Raw genomic sequence first — 20,924 nt, 5'->3', positions numbered from 1 at the left:
ATGCAGAAAAAACTGCTGTTATGGCACACGAGGGCCATGGAGTTTTAGAGCATGTTGAGGGGGCCTCAGGACGAAAAAGGTTGAGAACTCCTGCTCTAGTGGACAGCTGTTTGTATCTTTTCTGATAGAGAAAAGAGACAGCATACCTCAGTATTGGCTAGATAGTAGATACACCACAGCCCTGAGTAGTGGGCATGTGTAGGAGGAAACAGGGCAAAATAGGAGGAGAGGTGCTTGTGAGTACAAGACCCATTTTTCCGCATTCCCCTCTCCCCAGATTTTTGCCCCCTCTGGGCCTATCTCCATACTTTTGGCTTTGCTGCACTTCCCTTCCCCCATGGTGTCCCTAGCCCGTTTGCCAGAAGCTGGGAATGGGTGGCAGGGGATGGATCACTTGAGGATGGCCTGTTCTGTTCATTCCCTCTGGGGCACCTGGCATTGGCCTCTGTCGGAAGACAGGATACTGGGCTAGATGGCCCTGTGGTCTGACCCACTATGAAAAAAGAAAAGGAGTACCCGTGGCACCTTAGAGACTAACAAATTTATTAGAGCATAAGCTTTCGTGAGCTACAGCTCACTTCATCGGATGCATTATGTTCATGTTTTCATCTTGGTCCCCTTATTCCACCCCGCCCGCCTCAATTTTTATCCCAACGTTGGCCAGGGAGCAAATCCTGAGGGCAAGTGAAGGCAGAATTAGGGCACCAACTACAAGGGTGTTACTGGCGTAGCTGAAAGAGAAGAGAGATCAGCCCCCCGGGGCGCTCCACTCCCGCAGCCGAGGACACGCCCACGCTGGCCAACGCGTTAGAACGCTCGCTCCACCCGTCCCTCTCAAACCACCAATCAGCGCCTGGCAGCCCCCTCCCGCAGAACCTTGCCTCCGGCCGCGCTCCATCCACGGAACGCTGAGACAGAACGTTGGGAGGATGCGGGACTCGAGCTCCGGCCGCTCCCTGCTCCGCACGGCGCAAGCGGGATGCGCGCTCGCAGCCAGGGGAAAGCGGAGGCTGCAGGCAGCCCTGGCAGTTGCCGCCTGCGTTTAGGCAGCAGGGGGACCGGAAGGGTAGGAGGAAGCAGGAGAGGGTTTCCTGAGATGAGAGATTACTTCCGTCCATCCATCCTGCCAGCCCCCCTCTCCTCAGTCTGCAGCCGGCTGGGGGTACTGAGGAACCAGCGCTGGGTCTCAGGGCAGTAGCAGCCACGCTTACTCCGGTCGGGGGGGGGGGTGTTCTGTTGGCTCGTCACAAACCAGACCCAGAAGCCAGGTGGCCTCCGGAATTTCTGAGCTCTCTAAACCTCCACCCCCGAGCGATGGTGGCCAAACAGCGGATCCGGATGGCTAACGAAAAGCACAGCAAAAACATCACACAGAGAGGGAACGTAGCCAAAACCCTGGTAAGGTGACATGGGAAGAGGGGGCAGAGGGGCTTGCGAGGAGGCAGGGCTTCTCTCTGCCCGTTCCTCGGCTCAACACGTGGGGAGGTGTGGGAATCGTGAGCTAAAGGGTTAACAGGCTATAGGAGCCCCGGGGTGGGGAGCAGAGGATGATCCTTCTTCTCGTGCTGCTGATGGGAGTAAATGCTCCAGCCGAGCTAGGGGTGTAGAACCACCGGATGGTAAAATCAGGGGCTCCTGTCCCAAGCTGCGGCAGAATGGAGGAAATGTCACACCACGATGACTGAAAGTGTCAGTGTCTCATGGAAAATACACAGCAAAATTGTTCACCCGGAGAGGAACAGATTGACTCACACATGCTTTCCACCTAAACACTCAGAAGGGGTAGAGTCCATCACACACACACACACACACACACACACACACACACACACACACACACACACACACACACACACACACACACACACACACACACACACACACACACACACACACACACACACAGCCACTTGAGAAGAGAGAATGCAGCACACACAACACATCCATCCCCATCTAGGGGGACATGCAGCAGTATCCACAAGGGCTGGCTGCTGCAACATTACAGCTGTCGGAAGTGCACGGGCATGGAGGTGTACTCTCAAAGGGTTCTAGCGCTCTAACAGGGATAGCACCAAAGGGGGTTATTGTGGTCTATTTCCTGTGGCCTCTGGTTTTTAAGAGATTAAAACATAAAGTTTATTTGACTTTACTAATTGTAAAATGGGTTTTTGTAGATGAAAGTCTTTTAGGCCTCTGAATCTCTTTTGAATGAGCTATTTAGCTAGTTGGTCTTTATGAGGAAAAGTAACTGAGTTTAGATCAGTTTAGTACAAGTTAGCTAAGTGCAACCTGAACTTGACCACTTTTCCTAGTCAATACAAAGCCTATGTCAATACAAAAGAAGTAACTGGGCTGTGATCCCATTTCATCTTTTAGGGCTCACTTCTGCCTTTAGGTACAGTGGGAATAAAATGGAGCCCTTCCTGAGGTGGCAGTTCAGCTGGGACAACAGCCCTCACACCTGATGAGGCAGTAGCCTTCCAGCTGACGAAATCTTGCTTATTACTTTAAATAAAGGTCGCACTTACGCTCCAGTTGTATACGCTGAGATAGAAAATTGAAGAGTTTAACTGTGCTCAGATTCATGCATTTTGGTATTAGCAATGGACTGGGCTGAGCCACTGACAATGCAGCTGCTTAAATTCAGAGTGTTCAAAAGTGCTCTTAGAAAGCTGGTTAATGGAAGAGATTTTCATCTGAGCTCTAGCTCCCCTTTTCTCAAAGTTGTTTAGAGCTCTTGCTATTCTAATTCCACCCACAAAACCTTGAGTGTTTATTAATAACTCGCTATTCTTTCAGAGCTCCCCCCACATCAAGAGTGAACTGTTTCAAAGAGAACCTTGTTATTATAATGTCAGGGAACTGCTGGAAATTCATAGTTGGGATTTTTGCTTTGGCAAGAAGCTCTTGCCACTTAGGGCTTGTCTACACCTGTAAATGTAAGCTGTAAGACTGCAACGGTGCCACTGTGGGGCTTAGTGAAGATGCTACCTATGCCGACTGGAGAGCTTCTCCCATTGGTGTAGGTACTCCATCTCCCTGAGAGGCGATAGCTAGGTCAATGGCAACATAGTGCTCGCTGTCTACACCAGGGGTTAGGTTGGTATAACTGTGTTGCTCAGAGGTGTGGATTTTCTACACCTTTGAGCGATGTAGTTGTACTGAAATAAATTGTGATTTAGGCTTGGTCTACACTAATCTCTTAACTCCCCCTTCCTAGAATCCTGAGTGACTGAGCTAGCCTAGAAAATGGGATTTCTGTTCCATTAGATTTGGCTATAATTTAGTGTTAGTGTTAACCTGGGTGAATCACACTATCACCTTAAAGGTGACCTGAAATGCTCTTTTTAAAATACATAAAAACTGCTGAAGTTTTCAAATCCTTAACACAATAGGATGAGTTATTTAAAAAAAATGCATTTTAAATTAAAATGTTTCAAGGTTGATTTAAAAATGCCAGGCTGTGGGAAAATGCCCTGCCAATGGCCAAAAGTAAGGGATATACCTTTGTTTTTTCTTTACCACAAGTCACGTGACTGCTTTTCTCTGTTGTTCCTACCACGCGCTGGTGCATGAAGCAGCTTGTCTGGAGGAAGTGTCTGTGACTAACAACAGATCTTATCTCTGGTGAAACAAATTGTCTGTGACTTTTTTATTTTGAGGCCTCTCCTGTTTCTGATAATACTGAGCACTTAGAGTTTGATCCTGCACCCCATTCAAGTCAATGGAAAAAATCCCACTGATGAATGATGGAGAATTAAGCCCTTATGTAGCACTTTTCACCTAGAGATCTTGAAGTGCTTTAAAAAGCATTATTAGCACTGTTTAAATAGAAGGGGGAAATGGAGACACAGAGAGGTTGTATGACACACCCACACTAAGAAGGCAGGTCGTTAGAAGAACCAGGGATGGAACCCAAGTCTTCTGATGTGTAGTCTGGTGCCCTATCCACTGGATAATGCTGCCCTCCTATTTACTGTCATCCCTTTGGTTTTTCTCCTCTCGCTCTTCTTTGTTTCTGACCTTTTGCTATCCTTTCCCTTCCTTCTCTCTTTTTTCCCTTCTCCCTCCCAGTCTGCTTACTAGCTTCTCTCCTCTCACCCCATCTTTTGCCATTCTCCTTCCATTGGCCACTTTTCTGCCTTCAGCCTCCACTCGGCACTTCTTCCATGCAGCGCTTCTAGAATTAGATAGTAGCAGCAGCTCTAGCTTTCTAAAAATCAAGCTGGTTTGGATCAGGACAGCAGACCCATTATTATTCATATTTGTAGCATAGTACCCCCTAGAGGCCTCAGCCAAGACCAGGGTCCCTTTGAGCTAGGCACTGTAGAAACACACAGTAATAGACAGTCTTTGTGCCAAAATGCTTACAATCTAAACAGACAACAGTTGGGAGAAAGCAAGTATTATTGTTGCCATTTTGCAGATGGAGAACTAAGGCACAGTGAAATGAAGTGACTTACCGAAAGTCACACAAGATGTCTGTGTCAGAGCTTGGAATTGAACCAGATCTCCAGAGACCGCAGGCATCACAAAACCATCCTTCCACTAGGCACAATTCCACAACTTGAACCCAGATATGACTATCAATTCCTTCTTTACTTGCCTGCCCAGTCCTGATCTTAGTGCTGTGTGAATCCTCTGCTTCCATTGATTATGTCCATAGCATCTCATGTCATCATATCACCCTCCACTCGTGTCTTGGTAAGAAGCTTCTAAGTCCACCTATCCACCTCTTCCCTCTGTGTGGTCCTTGAAATCTTACAGTTAACATGTTTGTATTTATGCTTAGTTATAAAAGCCTCTATCTAGTGCTCTAGGCTCCAAACAATAATCATACATCAAAACAAAAATCAGCAGTTCAAAATGGCCATAGAAGACCAACTTCTTCCTTCCTTCCTCTCCCCTTCCAAGTGACCTGTTAGAACATTCAGTCATGCGTCCTTAAAATAAACTGACTAGAGTTGTGATAGTTTATCAAATTTGTATTTAACTTAAGGATATTTTTGGCACATGCTGACCAAAATAAAATAAAAAATGAGTGTCCTTTGATATTGTTTTTAACAATTTCCTCTCCCAGTGGATGGGAATTGGCTGTAGGATATATATATTTAGTTCTAAAGTGACAACCCAGTCACGGAACATAGTTATTTTTCAAGCATCCCACATCTATTAGGCATCTCAGAAAATACATAAGAACATATTTTCTGTCTCAAAGAACTTAAAATATAGATACAACAAGGGAGACTAGTAAACAGCCCAACTGTGAGAGGGGAGAGGACAGAAATAGATAAGCAGACATTGAGGAATAAAACTCTCTTTACCTTTCCCTAGAGAAATTCAAGTCGACTGATCTGCAGAGAATCTGTGAGAGGCATTATTCTATTTAAAGGGGGGGATACGGGAGATTTCAATATTGTTGAATTAAGCTGTCTGATCTACTATAAATACAGTTGTCCTCTATTACTCTTCTGTTAGCGTATCATGCTTCAGCTTTTCCTTTCAGCTTCTTAGCATTCCTGTGAAGCAGTTATGACAGTGGAGTAAACTGTTTTACGTTAGACCTTTTGAGTATGTTCACTGTTTGAGGTTTGAAGCTGAAACCCCACCAGTTCCTTATCTTGATTTTCTGCATCTGTTTTTAAATGAGCTACCATAATTGGTTAAACTGGTAACAAACTGAAATCTTCTTTTCCCCCCACATTTTAGAGGCCCCAAGAGGAGAAATATCCTGTAGGACCATGGCTACTGGCACTGTTTGTTTTTGTTGTCTGTGGATCAGGTATGAACACACCATTAAGAATAGATAAAGAAGGGGTGTGGGAGGGAGTTGAGCAGACAGTAGAAAAGCATTTAACAGCCTGATCCAGCTCCCTCTGAAGTCAGTGGCATGGTTCCCATTTACTTCAGTGGGAGTGAGATCAGACCCTAAAAGTTTGTGGACAAAATTCTGACCCAGGCTGCATGCACGCAACTTCCACTGCAGCCAATGGGAACCTCTGTGTGTGTATTTATGAATAGAATTTGATGCTTGGCATACCTTGCGGTTCTGGATCTGTCCCAGAGAAACCTACATGAGCATTTAGGAAAAGTTTCTGGAGATTGCAAGTGGTGTAATTTATTTTTCCTCTCAAATCTTTATCATTCATTACTTATTATATAGTCTTGCTTAGCACAAATGCATCCTAAGAGGAAAGCTTTTTACACTTTCAGTCTAAAACTGAAGTTTCATTTCTAAGTGGGACCGGATGGCTCAAGTTCCATGTCCTCTTAATTTTTCTTTCACCTCTAGGCTGCAGGTTTGAACCTGGGCTGGGATGGTAATAGTGTTACCATGTGATGAATGTGAAATATATTCAATGGCCCAAACAAAATGAGTTCTTTGTAGCAGGCTAGTTCCTAGCAGACAGGTGTCCAAATCACAAAATCTGCATTACAGTTTGGCTGCAGGTGGCACATTTAGTGGCAGGGTCAGAAAAGAGGCCACTGAATGGGAGGGATTTAACTACCTTCCAGAGCCGAGTTAAAACTAAGTAGTGTGCAGGAGCATATGATTCCACTTTCTTTGCTGCACTGCTTTTGTACCCAGAGGAGTTTCTTTCCCCAGGTTGTCAATCTAAGATCTTTCACAAGACGTGTGTTTTATAGTAATTTTGTTTTAAGAGCCCCAGGATGGAGCAGGTCATAGATAGACCCCACCCTGGAGTAATGATTAGTCGATTGGTATTGCTCTGTTCATAGAGCTACCCACTGGTATTGCATTGCTTTCAGAAATGCAATGCAGCGACCTTCGTGTTGATGTCTGACTTAATAAATGCCATTTTTGAGAACTTTCTATGCCTATTTTTTCACCTAATCTTAAAGCAGGATTTCAACTCCCCCCAAAAACAAATGGTAGTTTGATAAATCCACCACGGCCCATTGCAGCTAGATGTTTTCTTCTAAACAGTGCTAATGTAAGGCCTGATGCCTCATTCCTTATGCATCTGAATCTCTCCCTCCCACCAAAGTCAGTGGGAGTTTTTGGTGAATGAGGGTTGTCTCTGTAGTTATGGATTGCTAAAGCTAAAAATCATGAAGAGCATAGCATTAGACTGCTGCAAACTCTCCGGCCTTCAGCTAGCCGGCAGCTCCCCATTCCATTACATGTCTTTGGTGTCCTGTGAACTTTCATGTTTATTTATTCCCTTTTGTGGCCTCTAACTAAGAATAAAGATGGTGATGCTTTTTAGACACATCAGTTGTGATGTCAGTGTCTCAAGAAATAATAGTTCCTTCCCATGACAAGACATCAAGTGGTTTCAAACATGCTCTGGCAGAAAGAAAGAAAGAAAGAAAGAACAGGGTCAAAGTGAAGCTCCCTATGTAGATATTAGTTCTGTTGGGGCGGGGTGGGAGGGGAGCACCGAAGGATCCCAATCAGGGCTCCACTGTATTGGGCAGTGATGACCAAACACCACACATGCAATCCCTGCCCCAGAGCTCACAACAACAAAAACGCTAAGAAAAGTGACAAAAAACGAGTGATTTTTTTAAAAAATGAAATTGAAAATAAGTCAATAAAACAAAGTCAAAATGTTACTTATTTTTAGAAAATAAAACTAGGTTAAATAGCTGAATATGGGAGATGCAAAGAAGATAAATAAATATGCTGGTGATAAATGACAGTGTACATCCAGTTGATTGCCAAGTAAGAATATTTTGTGGTATCTAATTCAACCCTGCATTCTTTACTCATGCTAACCATCACTGACTGAAATGGGAGTTTTGCCTGAGTGAGAACCATTGAATTAGTTTCATTATCTGAAGAGACATCATAATAATGTGGCTCAGATGTTTATCTTTGTCATTTTTAGAGCTCGATCAGACTTCAGTCTTCAGTAATGTATTTTCTATGGCTATGTTTGTTCTTTCAGTAGTGAATCCATTAGACAAATGCCTCCTTTTTCCACAAACATTTTCAGGGATGTTCTTCTGAGCTATTACAATCACACACAGCTTTCGCTGTAGTCCTTTTAATTATTATTGACATTGGGCTCCATCCCCAGGGTGCCAGGCACTTTACAACCATGTAACAAACAACATGGTACCTGCCTCCGTTGCCCATCTCTTTGCACCATGCAAATCAAAGGCCAGATCGTGCTACTGGATGAAGTATGTGCACAGCTACCATTCCATTTGCAATGTGGACCTCAGTTTTGAAATAGTGCCTTTTTGGAAAAGGTATTTTAGGAGTATTGCTGTATGAGGAAGGGAATTCCTAGCTTATGTAGCTAAGATTTACAGATGTTAAAGCCAGAGAAGACCACTTGGATCATGTAGTGTGATCCCTACATTTTGCAGGACTAGTCTCCACTTAATTCCTGCAAATATCTTATCCACTATCCAATCACCTCCATTGGTAGCCTCCACTCAAAGGCTGTTACTGTTGAGAACTTTTGCTTAATGTCTAACCTGAACTTTTTTCCTTCCTTAGCTTCAGGCCATTGCTCCTTATCTACCATCTTCTGAGAATGGAATAATTCCCTTTCTTCATTTCTGTTATTACCTTGAAGGTATTTATAAACTGTGATCATGTTTTCTCCCATCCCTCCCCTAGTCTTCTCTTTTCTAGAACATATCCATTTACTTCCCTCTCTCTCCCCCCCGTAGGTTATAGACCTGATCCTTGTGTCCTTTGTGTTGTGTTTGTATATACTTCCAAAATGTTGAGGACTGGAAAGAAACACAATATTTCAGGTCTGCTACATAGTCTGGCCCCATTACCTTTCTAGTTTATATATGTGAAGCCTATTTATGTATCTGAGACCAGCAATGTTTCTGTTCCATTTGCTTGTTTTGCAGTGGAACCGAATATTTTGCTTGCTATCTTAGTATCACCCCTTGGTCTTGGCAGACATCCTGTTTCCCAGAAAGCTGTCCTCCAGTTTGTATCAGTGCTGCTTACTTCCTCTTCCTAGGTGTATGGCTTTCGTATTTGATTTCATCTCATTGCATGCAGCCCACTCTGCAAAATGATTCTTATCCTTCTGTGTAACTGGCTCATTCTACAAGGTTGAGATTGTCAACAGTTTGAGCACGGTTGAATTTACATCTTCCTTTAGATTAATAATTAATGTATTAAATAATCTGTGGCCTAGTATGTACCTGTGACACCACATATAGAGAACTTGCCATTTACAATATCTCTGTTCCTCAGATAGTCAATTTCTAATCCACAATTTCGAATTTGTATCATCTTGGTATTAGTCGCTATAATAGAATTAAAATATGCTGGTATAAGAAAAATCTTATTACGATGAAGGTCCCAGACACCCAAAAGCTGAGGTACTATTTTTCAGCTCTGCCACTGATTCACTGACTGAACTTGGGCAACTCACTTAAGTGAACATAGGCACAGTAAGGTTCTCTCTATAAAGGATATAATGCTCACCACTTCGAGGTGATGTGAAGTAACATTAATTAAGGATTGCAAAGTGCTTTGAGACCCTAGAATGAAAGTAACCATGTGAGCATGAAGTATTATTGTTGTCAAAGCTGGCTGGTTTGCAATGCCAGGTGAGATTCTAATCTAGTGATACAGGATCTGTACAACACTGGGAGATGTACATGAATTTACCTGAATTGGAGTTGTTTGGTAAATCCATCCATTTATTTACTAACTCAGTAAAGAGAGCAAAGAAAGGTAATTGTGTGAAGTGATGTATTTTAACAAACCCATGTTGGTGTAGAGATGTCTTTCTCCCAAATGTTTACATTGACTATTATTTTGTATGTCCAGAGAGTTTGCCTAGAACTACTGTCAAGCTAATTGGCCGGTGCATGTTTTTCTTGTTACTTCCTACTCCCTTTGCCCTTTTTACAGACACCTCTCCTGACCTACAGCATTTACTGACGAGACTGAGAGCTTGCAAGATTTCCTTTGCAACTTCTTTTAGGATCTCCAGGGGCATTGCATCCACGGTTATAGATATTTTGCTCCATCCGGCACTCTAGCACCAACTCTTTGTTACTCTCTGCTCCTGGCATCTCCAGCAATTGTCTCTAATAATTTCCCTGAATCCTAAAGGAGGTTGTCCCATCATCATCATAACGAGTTGAAAACTGAGCACCAAGAGTTATTTTTTCCAATACAAAATAAATGAAGCTTTCTAGCTAGGTGAGAGAGCTGACTTGTTTGCACGGTCCTTCTCCCCTCTTTGACTTTTCACTTTTCTGATTGTATTTCTAGATTCTTTATTCCTTGCGACAAATTCTCTTCCTCCCTAGATCTTACACAGTTTCATTTTGCTGGTTTGCTCCTTTTATGCTCTGGGGCTAGCTTGGACCTACTCAATTCACCCTCCTTTTCATTTCCTATACACACTTCCTGTATCCAGCTCTTCAGCCTAGATGGGTTTTTACATGCGTCTTTCCTCTACCCTGCTGCCTGGTCCAACTGCAACTCATTTTATTCCGCCAGCTTCCTTATTTCTGTAAGGTTTGCAGCATGAACATGTAGTGGAAGGTTTCTGCCTTTTAGAGTTGGGGGTTGAATCCAGCAAGGTGCTGAGGATCCTTAAATCCTTTTGAAGCCCCATGACTAGTCACACAATTACAAATGCCACCCTTGGTCTCCCTCCACAAAGCAGTCGCACTGTCTGAGCACCCAGGACACCAGGACCATTTCAACGCCCCTACTTCATGCCTGCTAAGCCATCCTTGTATTTGTAATACTTGAGATGCTGCTATGCAACCAATAGAACTTAGTCTGCTTATTAATAATCCTTTGGATCGGTTAGTTACTAACAGGCCTCCTTTTGGGGCTCTAATGTCCATGTTGAATATTGTCCCCTTTTAGTGCCTCCCTTTCTGTCTCCCCCGTTTCTCTTACTCGGCCATACACTCACTGGCACTGTTATTCTCTCAGCTCTGCTCTCCCACCATTAAGTTATTAACTTCTCAGAGTCTAGACTCCCCACTTCTTTTCTCTCTGTGTGTGTGTGTGTGTGTGTGTGAGAACTTCCTCAGCAACTCCACTGTCTTCCTGTTCCTTGCTGCACTTTGGAGTCAGATGTTATTAAACAGATTCACTCACTGGTTTACACGCAGAGCTGGATGCTCCATGGAATTTGGGTTTTATACAACCTGTTGCAAAAATAGTAGCTTTCTACAGTACAAGGGGTCAGGCAAACTGGGCCCGACCAGGTGACAGAAGCAGGTGATTTTCACTAGTTTTGCTGCTCCATAGCCTAATTGACTTGTGATTCAATTTAGCATAATATTGCAAGAGGCTTAACTGACTGGACTGCAGGGCAAATCCCATTCGATTGAGGAATCCTGTTTATTTAAGCAAGAAAAATACATCTCAGAGAAGTGAATTATAAAAGCACTTGCAGAACAAAATACAAAACAAAATCATGTATTAAAAACATCTACAAAATCAAAACCACAAACCCTACCCCAAGCAGAGTTTCCACACAAAAGAACCGCCAGAGGCGCTGTGAAATCCACGGTGGACTTTGCTATTGCTATTGATTTTCCACTGAAGGTGCTCAGATAACCAGTGATAAGTGGCAGTAAAAAAATCCTCTGTGATAGACAGATCAGATAGTTCCAGGGCCAGATCCTCAGCTGCTGGAATTCGGCATCACTTCCTTGACTTGCATACACCAGCAGAACATCTGTCCCCTGAAGTTGGCCGCTATTTTAAGTATTGCCTTAAATAACTGTGTTTGGCGTTTAGTGTCCAAAATGAAGGCCTGACTCTGCAAACCCTTATAGAGGGTAACCACGCAGTATGTCTTTTACACCCGCTGGAAATGTGCTTCCCAGGATGGGTAGAGAGACACCTGCTAGCACAGCTCAAGCTAGCACGCTAAAAATAGCAGTGTGGCTGCAGTGGCAGCTTGGGCTACTTGCCCAACCCTTGGGTACTTACATGGGTGGCTAGCTGGGCCACCTACTGTGTTGCCGTGGCCACACTGCTATTTAAAGTGTACTAGCCCAAGCAGAGTAGCGTGTGTCTGGCTAGCCCTGCTGGGAAGCGCCGTCCCAGCTACTATGTAGCCATGCCCTCATTGACTTCAGTGGAACTTCCCAAGTGTCTGCAGGATGAGGGCAGAGACTCAGCATAAATTACCGCAGCTCAGCAATCAAAGTCACACTTCCCGATCTTACACATTTTACCTTCTCGGTTTAAAAGGAAGCGAGTTTTTCCTCAGTTTATCTTAAGTTTTACAAACACACACCTCAAAGCCCTAAAAGGGCAATAGACGAGGGAGCTCTATGAAAATACGTTTGCAGGGCCCAAGGTCTTTTCACGGGCCATGCTCAGCCCCTGCAGCTGCATCAGCACAGACTGACTTCTTCGCTTGGACTCCCTGGTTGCAGCAGATGGATGCCAGTCCAGAGCGGAGAGATTAGGAGGCAGTGATGGTACAGATAAAGAGAACCTAGATCATGTTTGTATACTTAAGAACTAAGGCTCAGTCCTGCAGCCTTTCAACGTATTTAACGTCCCTTGAAGTCAGTGCGAGTTTTGCTCGCCTAAGGTCTGCAGAATCAAGTCCTTAGTAATTAGTGTATTAACTATACTAAAGGACAGGAAATACAGTTACTCAATGCTCTGGTCCTTTTCTCTGTGGAGGTATAGTAACAGTTTGTGCCATCAACTTTGATACCAATAGAGATTTCTGTTTCAACTGTGATGGCACAATCTGCCTCATAAGAATGGCCATACTGGGTCAGACCAAAGGTCCATCTTGCCCAGTATCCTGTCTTCCGCCAAAGGCCAATGCCAGGTGCCTCATTTCCATTTAACCAGTTCTATTGAACTTTCCCATCTTCTGATTTGAAATTTGCATCTTAAACGGCTAGTAAACAGTAGTAAACAAACACTGCTCTTGTTTGTGGGCTGCAAACATAGGCCCCAGTCCAGAGAGTCTTCGTGGGCAGACACATACAGTGGGGCTCTGCATGGGTCTGTTTGCAGGATTGAGATGACAGTGCCCCATACGGCAAAACCTTACTCCCCAAAATCATCTTCCATGCAGCTCCTCACATGAGTGCATTTTTGCAGGATTGAGCCCACAGTATGGAATAATACAGGAGTTTAGATGGCCCAACCCCCACAAATCAGCTTTAGCAATAATTCAAGTAGGCTAGATTTGTGAGAAGTTGTATTCCTGTTACTGGTCTACCTACTTATAAGGAGCCATTTTATAAACGGCCCTGTAACAAGAAGTGATTGTTCCCAAGAAAGAGACGCACCAACTGGTTACGTGTATGCAGCTGTGCCTGGCAGCGCTGCTGCACACTCTAGTCGAAGGGGTCTAATTCCTCATCAGCACCAAAGGATTTACGCATTTACTTCCATTAGTGTTCCTAGACAATACCTGTGTAATCCTTTTTGCATCAATGGGGGGAGTAGGCCCCTACTCAAAAGAAGTCCACTGATCGAAGCACTTGCTAGATAACATCTAATCATGCATGTGTGAACAGGAGCCATTCAGCTGTTCAAAGCAGCAGTATCGGAGTACAGGATTGAATTTCAGGAACGTTAACCAGCACTTGAACAGCCTCTCTTTTTGCCTTGTTTCAGCTATCTTTCAGATCATTCAGAGCATAAGGATGGGCATGTGAGGAGCTGCGTAGACTTGACATTGCTTTATCATCCAACATGGTGGACCAGATACAATTTTAGCCTGACATAAATGTGAAGAGCTCTTATTTGAGAGTACCTGTGCGTTTCTTCTTGAATGGGGCAGACCAAATTACCTGTTGACCTGTCGTATCGGTTGTGCATGTGTTTTAACTGCCACAGCAGAAAAGGACATTTTGTTTTTTTATTGACTTAATGAGTTAACCACATTGGTTAGCTGTCAGTGCTGTTCAGTTGATTTATTTCTTCTTTTACCTAATGTATTTGTGTGTGATCATGCGAGCGCTCATTTATCTACTCTGTACATTCTAATTGTTTTATGCTGGAAATTTGTTTTTATTACAAATAAATATTCATGTTCAACTTGACTACATTTGTTCCATTTTTCCAAATGTGTGGAAGTATAAACAGCCTCCCCTCCCCCCCACTTAACACACACACTAATGGCCAAATCTTGAGGTCCTTACTCAGGCAGATCTCTCAATAGATCTGATTTGCCCTCACACAGGTGTAAATCAAGAGCGGCTAGAGTTAAATTCTTTGGAGTTACGAGAGTTTTACATTGGTGTGAGATGAGAAATCAGGCCCACTGGAAGGTTTGTCCGAGTAAGAACTAATTAAAAAACTCACTTAGGACATTGGGAATAGTTGTCATGTTATAGCCATTTAGGAATGATGTTTTCACAGCAGGATGGTTTCAGGATTTTCCTTTGACTAGAAATCCTCTGAAAGCTGTTTGCAAAGAAAAGCTTTCCCTTCCCAAAGCAATGGGAGTGACTCAAGAGGAGATCAGATGAAAAGGTTGGCGTCCTGAAGTTCTTTCACATCCCTTTATTTCGGAAAGTCCTTTCTGAATCCCCAAACAGGTTTAATAAAGTGGTAATTGTTCTGTAGATGCTAAATGTCCACCTTAATAAAACTTCTTCCTAGTGTTGCACACCAGGACCAGGAAAGATCATTTCCCAAACAGTGCAGGAGAGGGAGGATTTGCATATGCACAAGTGGCAGTTAGGTGACTAACCACAACTGACTCAGGCCTTTAACTACCATTTGTGCCTTTGAAAATCCCCCCCCCCCCAAATAAATGCTAAGCTGGGATTTCAAGAGGCCTCAAGTAGGTAGCATCCAACTGCCTTAAACCTCTTTGCAAATCTGAGCCCCTAATTCTAGTCTCAAAATGTAATTTTTAAGAGAGGACATAGGAGAGAAAAGCCAAGACCCTTCTCAATGTTGATCAAGGGCCTGAACCATCAGGGTGCTCCTATTTTTAATTACAGTTTCAAACACTATTGGAGACCAAGTAAATTATCTTTGCCTGGATGAGTGGGAATAATATTAGAAGCATATTTCCTTTTGCTCTCTCTCCCAGTTCCTCTTTATAATCCTACCCACAACGGAGCAGCTGCAGTCACTACCTGCACTCTAGGTAAGCAGTCTCCAAGATGGCAATGGTGGTCTGTAATTAGCTACTCTCAATTGCTACAGGCAGAATACATTTCTTCTCCCTTCCCCCACAGACTGAACATTGCTCCCAGCCCCAACTAACATGAAGCACTGTGGGGTCTCACCTAAAACACAGTGGCCTGTTGTGTCAGTGCATAGAGTTATCTATTAAGGGACAGATTTGGCAAAGGGACAAAGGAGAATTAGGCATCCAACTCCCACAGAAAGTCAATGAGTACCTTTGAAAAATCTGCCCCTAAGATATCAAAAATAACCACCAGTTATTTTAAAAGGTTAGGAACAATTGTCAGCTCCTAACTCCATTTTTAGGCACTAAACAGAAGTGGCCTGATTTTCAAAGCTGCTGAGCACATCATGTTGTAATTACTTGTATTACACAGAGTAGCACCTAGAGATCACGGCCCCTTTGTGCACTGTGCTGTACAAACATATTGGAAGAGAGAGTACCTGCCAAGATGAGGTTACAATCTAAATAGGCAAGATAGATAATCAGTGGAAGGAGAAACAGAGGTACAGAAAAGTGAAGATGACTTTCCCAGGGTCACACAGCTGATTCTTCCTGGCTCTGCCATTAGTAATAGAATATAGCACCAAGTTCTTACGTAACATGCGTCATCTGTAGATTCCAAAGCACTTTACAAAGGAGGTCACAGTATCACTACCCCCCTTTTACAGCTGGGAAAACTGAGGCACAGAGAGGCAAAGTGACTTACCCAAGGTCTCCCAGCAGGGCAGTGGCAGAGCCCAGGTCTCCCACATCCCTCCAGGACCCTCTCCACTCAACCATACTATAGCTCCACTTGACTTCCACGTGATTTGTGGGTGCTTAGCTCTTCTGAACGTTAAGCCATTTGTAGCCAGCTGCCTAAAAATGGATGATAAAAATAAAACTTTAGGCACCCAGGTTTGAAAGTTTTGTCCTAGTTTTCTGCCTCACAAAAAGTTTTTCTTCAAGGCATTTTCAAATCAGCGTTTCCTGTCCTTGTCAAAGAGCAAAAGACCCTCCCTCGTACCCCCTCTCCCTCCCTTTGTCCCATTCCTAAATAAATCTATTCCTCTACCTTTTATAGGATTAACTGGTCAAGATTTGAATGACATGTGCATGTATGTTTTTGCCCTGTTTGCTCTAATGCAAACTTCACACACACAGTAAAACTTTCAGCTGCATGACAACACAAACAGAGCAATTATCATAGGCAGAGAACAATGTGTGCCGAGCACCTCGCCCAATTTGGGTTCAGGATGTTGCACAAAAGGCGGTGGGTGCCCTCACTAACCACGTGGAGGCAGCTAGAGCTGTCAGTTACTAGTACAAGAGTGTTTACAAGGCCCACACCTCTACTTTCTGTTCCAGAATGTTCCGCCTCTGCAGGCAGTGCACCGCAGCTCACACCTCTCCAAATTTTCTTCTTTTTTTTCTGATTCTGTTCTATCCCCTTTTTACCCAATTTCGCTTTGCTGTCCTTGCCTGCACATGACACAGTGCTTTGACTCTACCTGAGCACTGCAAGCCAGGTAGCCATGCTCAGTATCATAGAGTAGAAGACACAAAAGGCCCTGTTCCTGTTCCTAAGGCAAGGCTCCTGGATAGAAAGGAGGAATCACCATTTCTAGTCCCAAGGAAGAACAGCTAAGGCAGGAAAGATGAATTATCTACGATGGTCACAGCATCCGGGTAGGAGAATGTTTCCACTCCAGCCTGTTCAGAGCTTGTAGGTTCCAGCTCTGTACAGATACTAAATGAAAGCTTTCAGAAAGTACCAGGAAACTTGGAGGCACTAAAAGATTAACGTGTGCTGCCTGGTGCCTGATTCTGGCCTTGCAGTCACTTGCCAAGAGTCCATTTGACTTGCTCTCATGGTAGTTGTGATCTAGGAAAAGGGGCAGGGCGGGACTCCGAGTTACTGTCAGTTGAGGATCAATAATGCACCCATCCAAAGAGACAGTGGTTCTTGGCTCGCTGATTACATTGTAGTTTGAGTTTGCAGAGATCTCAGGGCACAGGACTCACATCTAACTGGCCAAAGTGACAACAAGAGAAAGAAAATGGTGGCACAGTCTTAGGGCTAATCTGTGCTGAGGGTGTTTGCACCAATATATCTACACACCAGCGCAAACCCCCACTGCAATGGTTTAGCTCAGCCTGATTTCAAACCACATTAATGCAAGCCCATGGTACCGCACCTGTAGGCTGGAGCATGTCAGTGTCAGTTTGGGTACTCATTCACCCAGTATAAACAGGTTCCCAGTCATGCAAGATCTAGTTGAAAGAGTAGGAATCTTACCAGAAGACCAGCTTGCTATTTGTAGCCAGGATATCAAAAGAAGAAACCCCACAGACATCATAGCATGGTAGATAAAAACAAATGATGCCTACAAAATAAAAACACCTTGTGCCCCTCCAAGAAATCACGCGTGAACTCAATGAGATCTGTTATTTTGCGGGTGGCAAAGTTCTCAGCCTCAGCTTCCAAGATTGGCAAAGCTGCCACCAGACTCAGTGTTTCCATGCTTTCACAAGGCCTTTTAAACTGGACCCACCAGCATCCATGTGCAACAGCATTCTTAGGCAATAGGCACTCCGCACGGAGGTAACCTCAGAATTCCAGTCTTCAGAGTTCTCTCTCTTCTGACACTTCCCAGCCTAACTCTTCACTTAACTGCTGACTGCTTCCCATCTGTTAAGAATGACTGGACCCAAGAAAGACTGGACCCTGTCAATGTCTTTTCTCTAAGACTTTGGGACAGCTGATCCTTTTGCCCCTACAGGAATGACTTTCCAGTCTGCATGTCATTGTGGACCATTGTCTGCTTAAGAGAGGGTTTAGTCTGTGGTGAGCTTGTGCTTTTTATCCAGAACATGGAACATTTAGGAATTTGAAGAGGCAGCCAAGTTTATTCCAGATAAATCATTTCAGCCAATGTAATAAATATTTTAATAGATGCTAAGTCATCACTGAGTGAGGATATCAAAATATGCAGTGATTTAGTCTAGGATTTTTTAACAGGTTCAAAAGTGCATTAATTTTAGGATTGGTCAAAAGTTTTGCATCAAAACTTTTTTAAAAATGGAAAATTGGGTTTTCAATTAATTTTTTTGAAAAGTGAAACGAACAATGTCTGCTTTCTGCAGAAAATTTCAAATATTTATTAAAAAAACAAAATATTTCATTTTGGCTATGCTGCCGTATGCTTCATGGGAGTTGTAGTTCAGGTGCCTTATTCTCCCAATATAATTTGTACCTGGGGAGCGTTGCCCAGACTGCCTCTCTCTCTTGATGCACCATGGCCCAGGACTCCTAGGATGCTCTGCCTCCCCTCACCAAGGTGGGAGACCATGGTGCATCATGGGAGATGTAGTCCAACCAGCGAGTCTGGCCTATAGAGGAGAAAGGGAGCATGAAGCACTTCAGGAACATTTCCAAATCAAAATACACACTGCCATTTATACTTGAGCTAGCATGAGTATGTGTGCACAAGCAGGTGAATCACACCCCTCGCTTGTAGTGTAGACAGAGGCCTAAGACAGAAAATTATCTGAATGTTGCTGATCCCTTCTTTAGTTAGCCAGCTGGGATCTCTAAAACTCCATGTCAAATGCTTTAATCCTCCCTATTTAGGCACAATTTAGTGCTACTAATAAATACAGTATACTGCATTTTGTAGTTGTAGCGAGGACGCACACTGAGCCCCTCTGGTTTCAGCCCCTGTTGCCCTCTCTGATCAGGAATGCCTCAGCTTGATGCAACACCAGTGTTCTTTATTTCCCCGCCACCACTTTCCACCCATATACAGATTTCACAGCCAACTTTGCCAAGTGCAGGCCTGGCCAGCAACAGACCCGAAGGCTGTCCACCCTCCCTCTGTGCCTGACCTCTCTCTCTCTCCCTTCGGTCTGGCTTCCTCACAGCCTTTATAGCCCTGGCTAATGAGGCTGGCAGGTGCTGCCCATTAGACAGCCACAGGGCTATCCAACCAGTCCCAATCCATTCCCCTTGATTGGGGCTGGAGTGGCAGGGGCTGATTAGGTGCTTCTCACTCAGCACCCTGTCACAGTAGTTAGTGTAGTACAGGGGTGACCAACCTGAGCTTGAGAAGGAGCCAGAATTTACCAATGGTACATTGTGAAAGAGCCACAGTAATACGTCAGCAGCCTCTCATCAGCTCCTCCCTCCCCACTGCCCAGCCCGCCCCCAGGGCCTCCCACCCTCCGGCAGCTCTGCCAATCAGCACCTCCCCCTCCCTCCCCGTGCCTCTGGGATGGAGGGGAGGGGGGAAACAAGGGTGCAGCAGGCTCAGGGGAGGGTGCAGGAAGGGGTGGGGGCCTTGGGGTAAGGAGTGGAGTGGGGGCAAGGCTTAGGGTTGAGCAGTGGAAAGTTGGCACCTGTAGCTCCAGCCCCAGAGCCAGCACCTATGCAAGGAGCCACATATTAACTTCTGAAGAGCCGCATGTGGCTCCAGAGCCACAGGTTGGCCACCCTTGGTGTAGTATCAGTACCCGATACAGTTGCCTCATCTGTAAATACCTATCTTACAGAGGCATTGGGTGGCAGTGTCTGCAAAGCCCTTTAAGCTCATTGAACGAAAAACATCATGTAAGTGCAAAGTATTATATGCTAACATTTAACATGACAAATGGAGCTCTTGGTATCTCTTTCTGAGATACGTTTTCATAAGACACTCATTCCTTTCCCTCCTTTAAAGACAGTTTTTCAAAAAGGATGATGTGAGACTTCACATTTATATAGCACTTTCCCTCTTCAAAGAGCCTTACTAACTAATTACTGTCAAGTGTTCATCCATCACAGAAAAACTCTTTATTTTAGCATTGCTTGTGTACATCTGCCCTGGCACCAACCCATGTTCTGTATTTCCATTTTCATGGTTTACGGAAACAGAAGGCTTTCAGGACAATGCTCCAGCTGGATTCGTCCCACATAAATAAAAATCTTAGTCTCAAGTTACCAAACCTCTGTGCTCCTAGAAAAACGTCTACACGTAAATGCATTTAACCCAAATGGCCATCATCTCACAAATCCAGCATTTCCATTTGATCTGTTTGGTAATTTTTCTGATGGTAAAATGTGCCAGTCTGTTGAATGATTACCCATCACTTGGAACATTTAAAATCAAGCTGAACACACTACAAAACACACTGTAGGGAACAGCCGTGTAACGGCAGGGAGAGGGACTGGGTGACCTAATTAATCTTACTCATTTCCAACTTCTATATTTTCTTTAGAGGCTAATCTTTGCTACTGATTTTCTACAAACTTGTTTAGTTCTGCAATGACTTAAAACACACTTTAAAGGCTGTTCAACAATATGGTCACTATTGTGATCAGTGTTTGTTTTGTTTTTGTAAAGGTTGCTGCTATTTTCAAATCTGCTTGATCTAACAGATGGTTTGGGAGAACAAAATATGCAATGCTTCTTGACCCTTTATTGTAAAACACAACCTGGAATTTAGAAAGCTTGTTTCCAGAAATTTCTCACAAGTTGGCTCTGCCCTCAGCTGCTGATGAGACTGTGAGAAAGTAGCAAGGATTGTAAGGATACTGTTCCTTTAGTCACAGAATAATATCTGGTCTTACAGCTTATTACTTTCCTAGTAAAAGGGCTTTTACAGTACTACCTATATAATACAGAACAGTAGCTGCCATACAATGGCTGGTTGTAGACAATATAAAAAAAAGCCCTGCAGTGAGTCTTTTGTGGTGAAAGTAAATGCCACTGCCTCTAAAATGAAAGCAAAGTCTAATCTTATTGAGGTTATATTCAGTTACAGTACTGTGGGACACCAATTAGGAAAGCTACA

General features: G+C 43.9%; 1 protein-coding gene and 1 long non-coding RNA gene across 4 annotated transcripts in view; one reads left to right on the top strand and one right to left on the bottom strand.

Annotated features, from left to right (window-relative positions):
- Nucleotides 1–20,924, bottom strand: part of LOC122457221 — a 141,112-nt gene that overhangs the window by 113,711 nt on the left and 6,477 nt on the right. For all 3 annotated transcript variants that reach the window (XR_006276670.1, XR_006276669.1, XR_006276672.1), the window contains one exon: nucleotides 15,820–15,971. This is a non-coding gene — a long non-coding RNA (uncharacterized LOC122457221). The remainder of the gene's footprint in view (nucleotides 1–15,819; nucleotides 15,972–20,924) is intronic.
- On the top strand, nucleotides 871–14,010 carry SERP2 (stress associated endoplasmic reticulum protein family member 2). The gene is made up of 3 exons (XM_038382354.2): nucleotides 871–1,398; nucleotides 5,710–5,782; nucleotides 13,583–14,010. The coding sequence occupies exons 1-3, from the start codon at nucleotides 1,315–1,317 to the stop codon at nucleotides 13,621–13,623; spliced, it is 198 nt and encodes a 65-aa protein (XP_038238282.1). The 5' UTR covers nucleotides 871–1,314; the 3' UTR covers nucleotides 13,624–14,010.

The sequence above is a fragment of the Dermochelys coriacea genome, chromosome 1 (assembly GCF_009764565.3).
Source record: "Dermochelys coriacea isolate rDerCor1 chromosome 1, rDerCor1.pri.v4, whole genome shotgun sequence".
NCBI classification, from domain to species: Eukaryota; Metazoa; Chordata; order Testudines; family Dermochelyidae; genus Dermochelys; species Dermochelys coriacea.
Note: the sequence above shows the minus strand (reverse complement) of the source record. Positions and strands in the feature narration are given on the sequence as shown.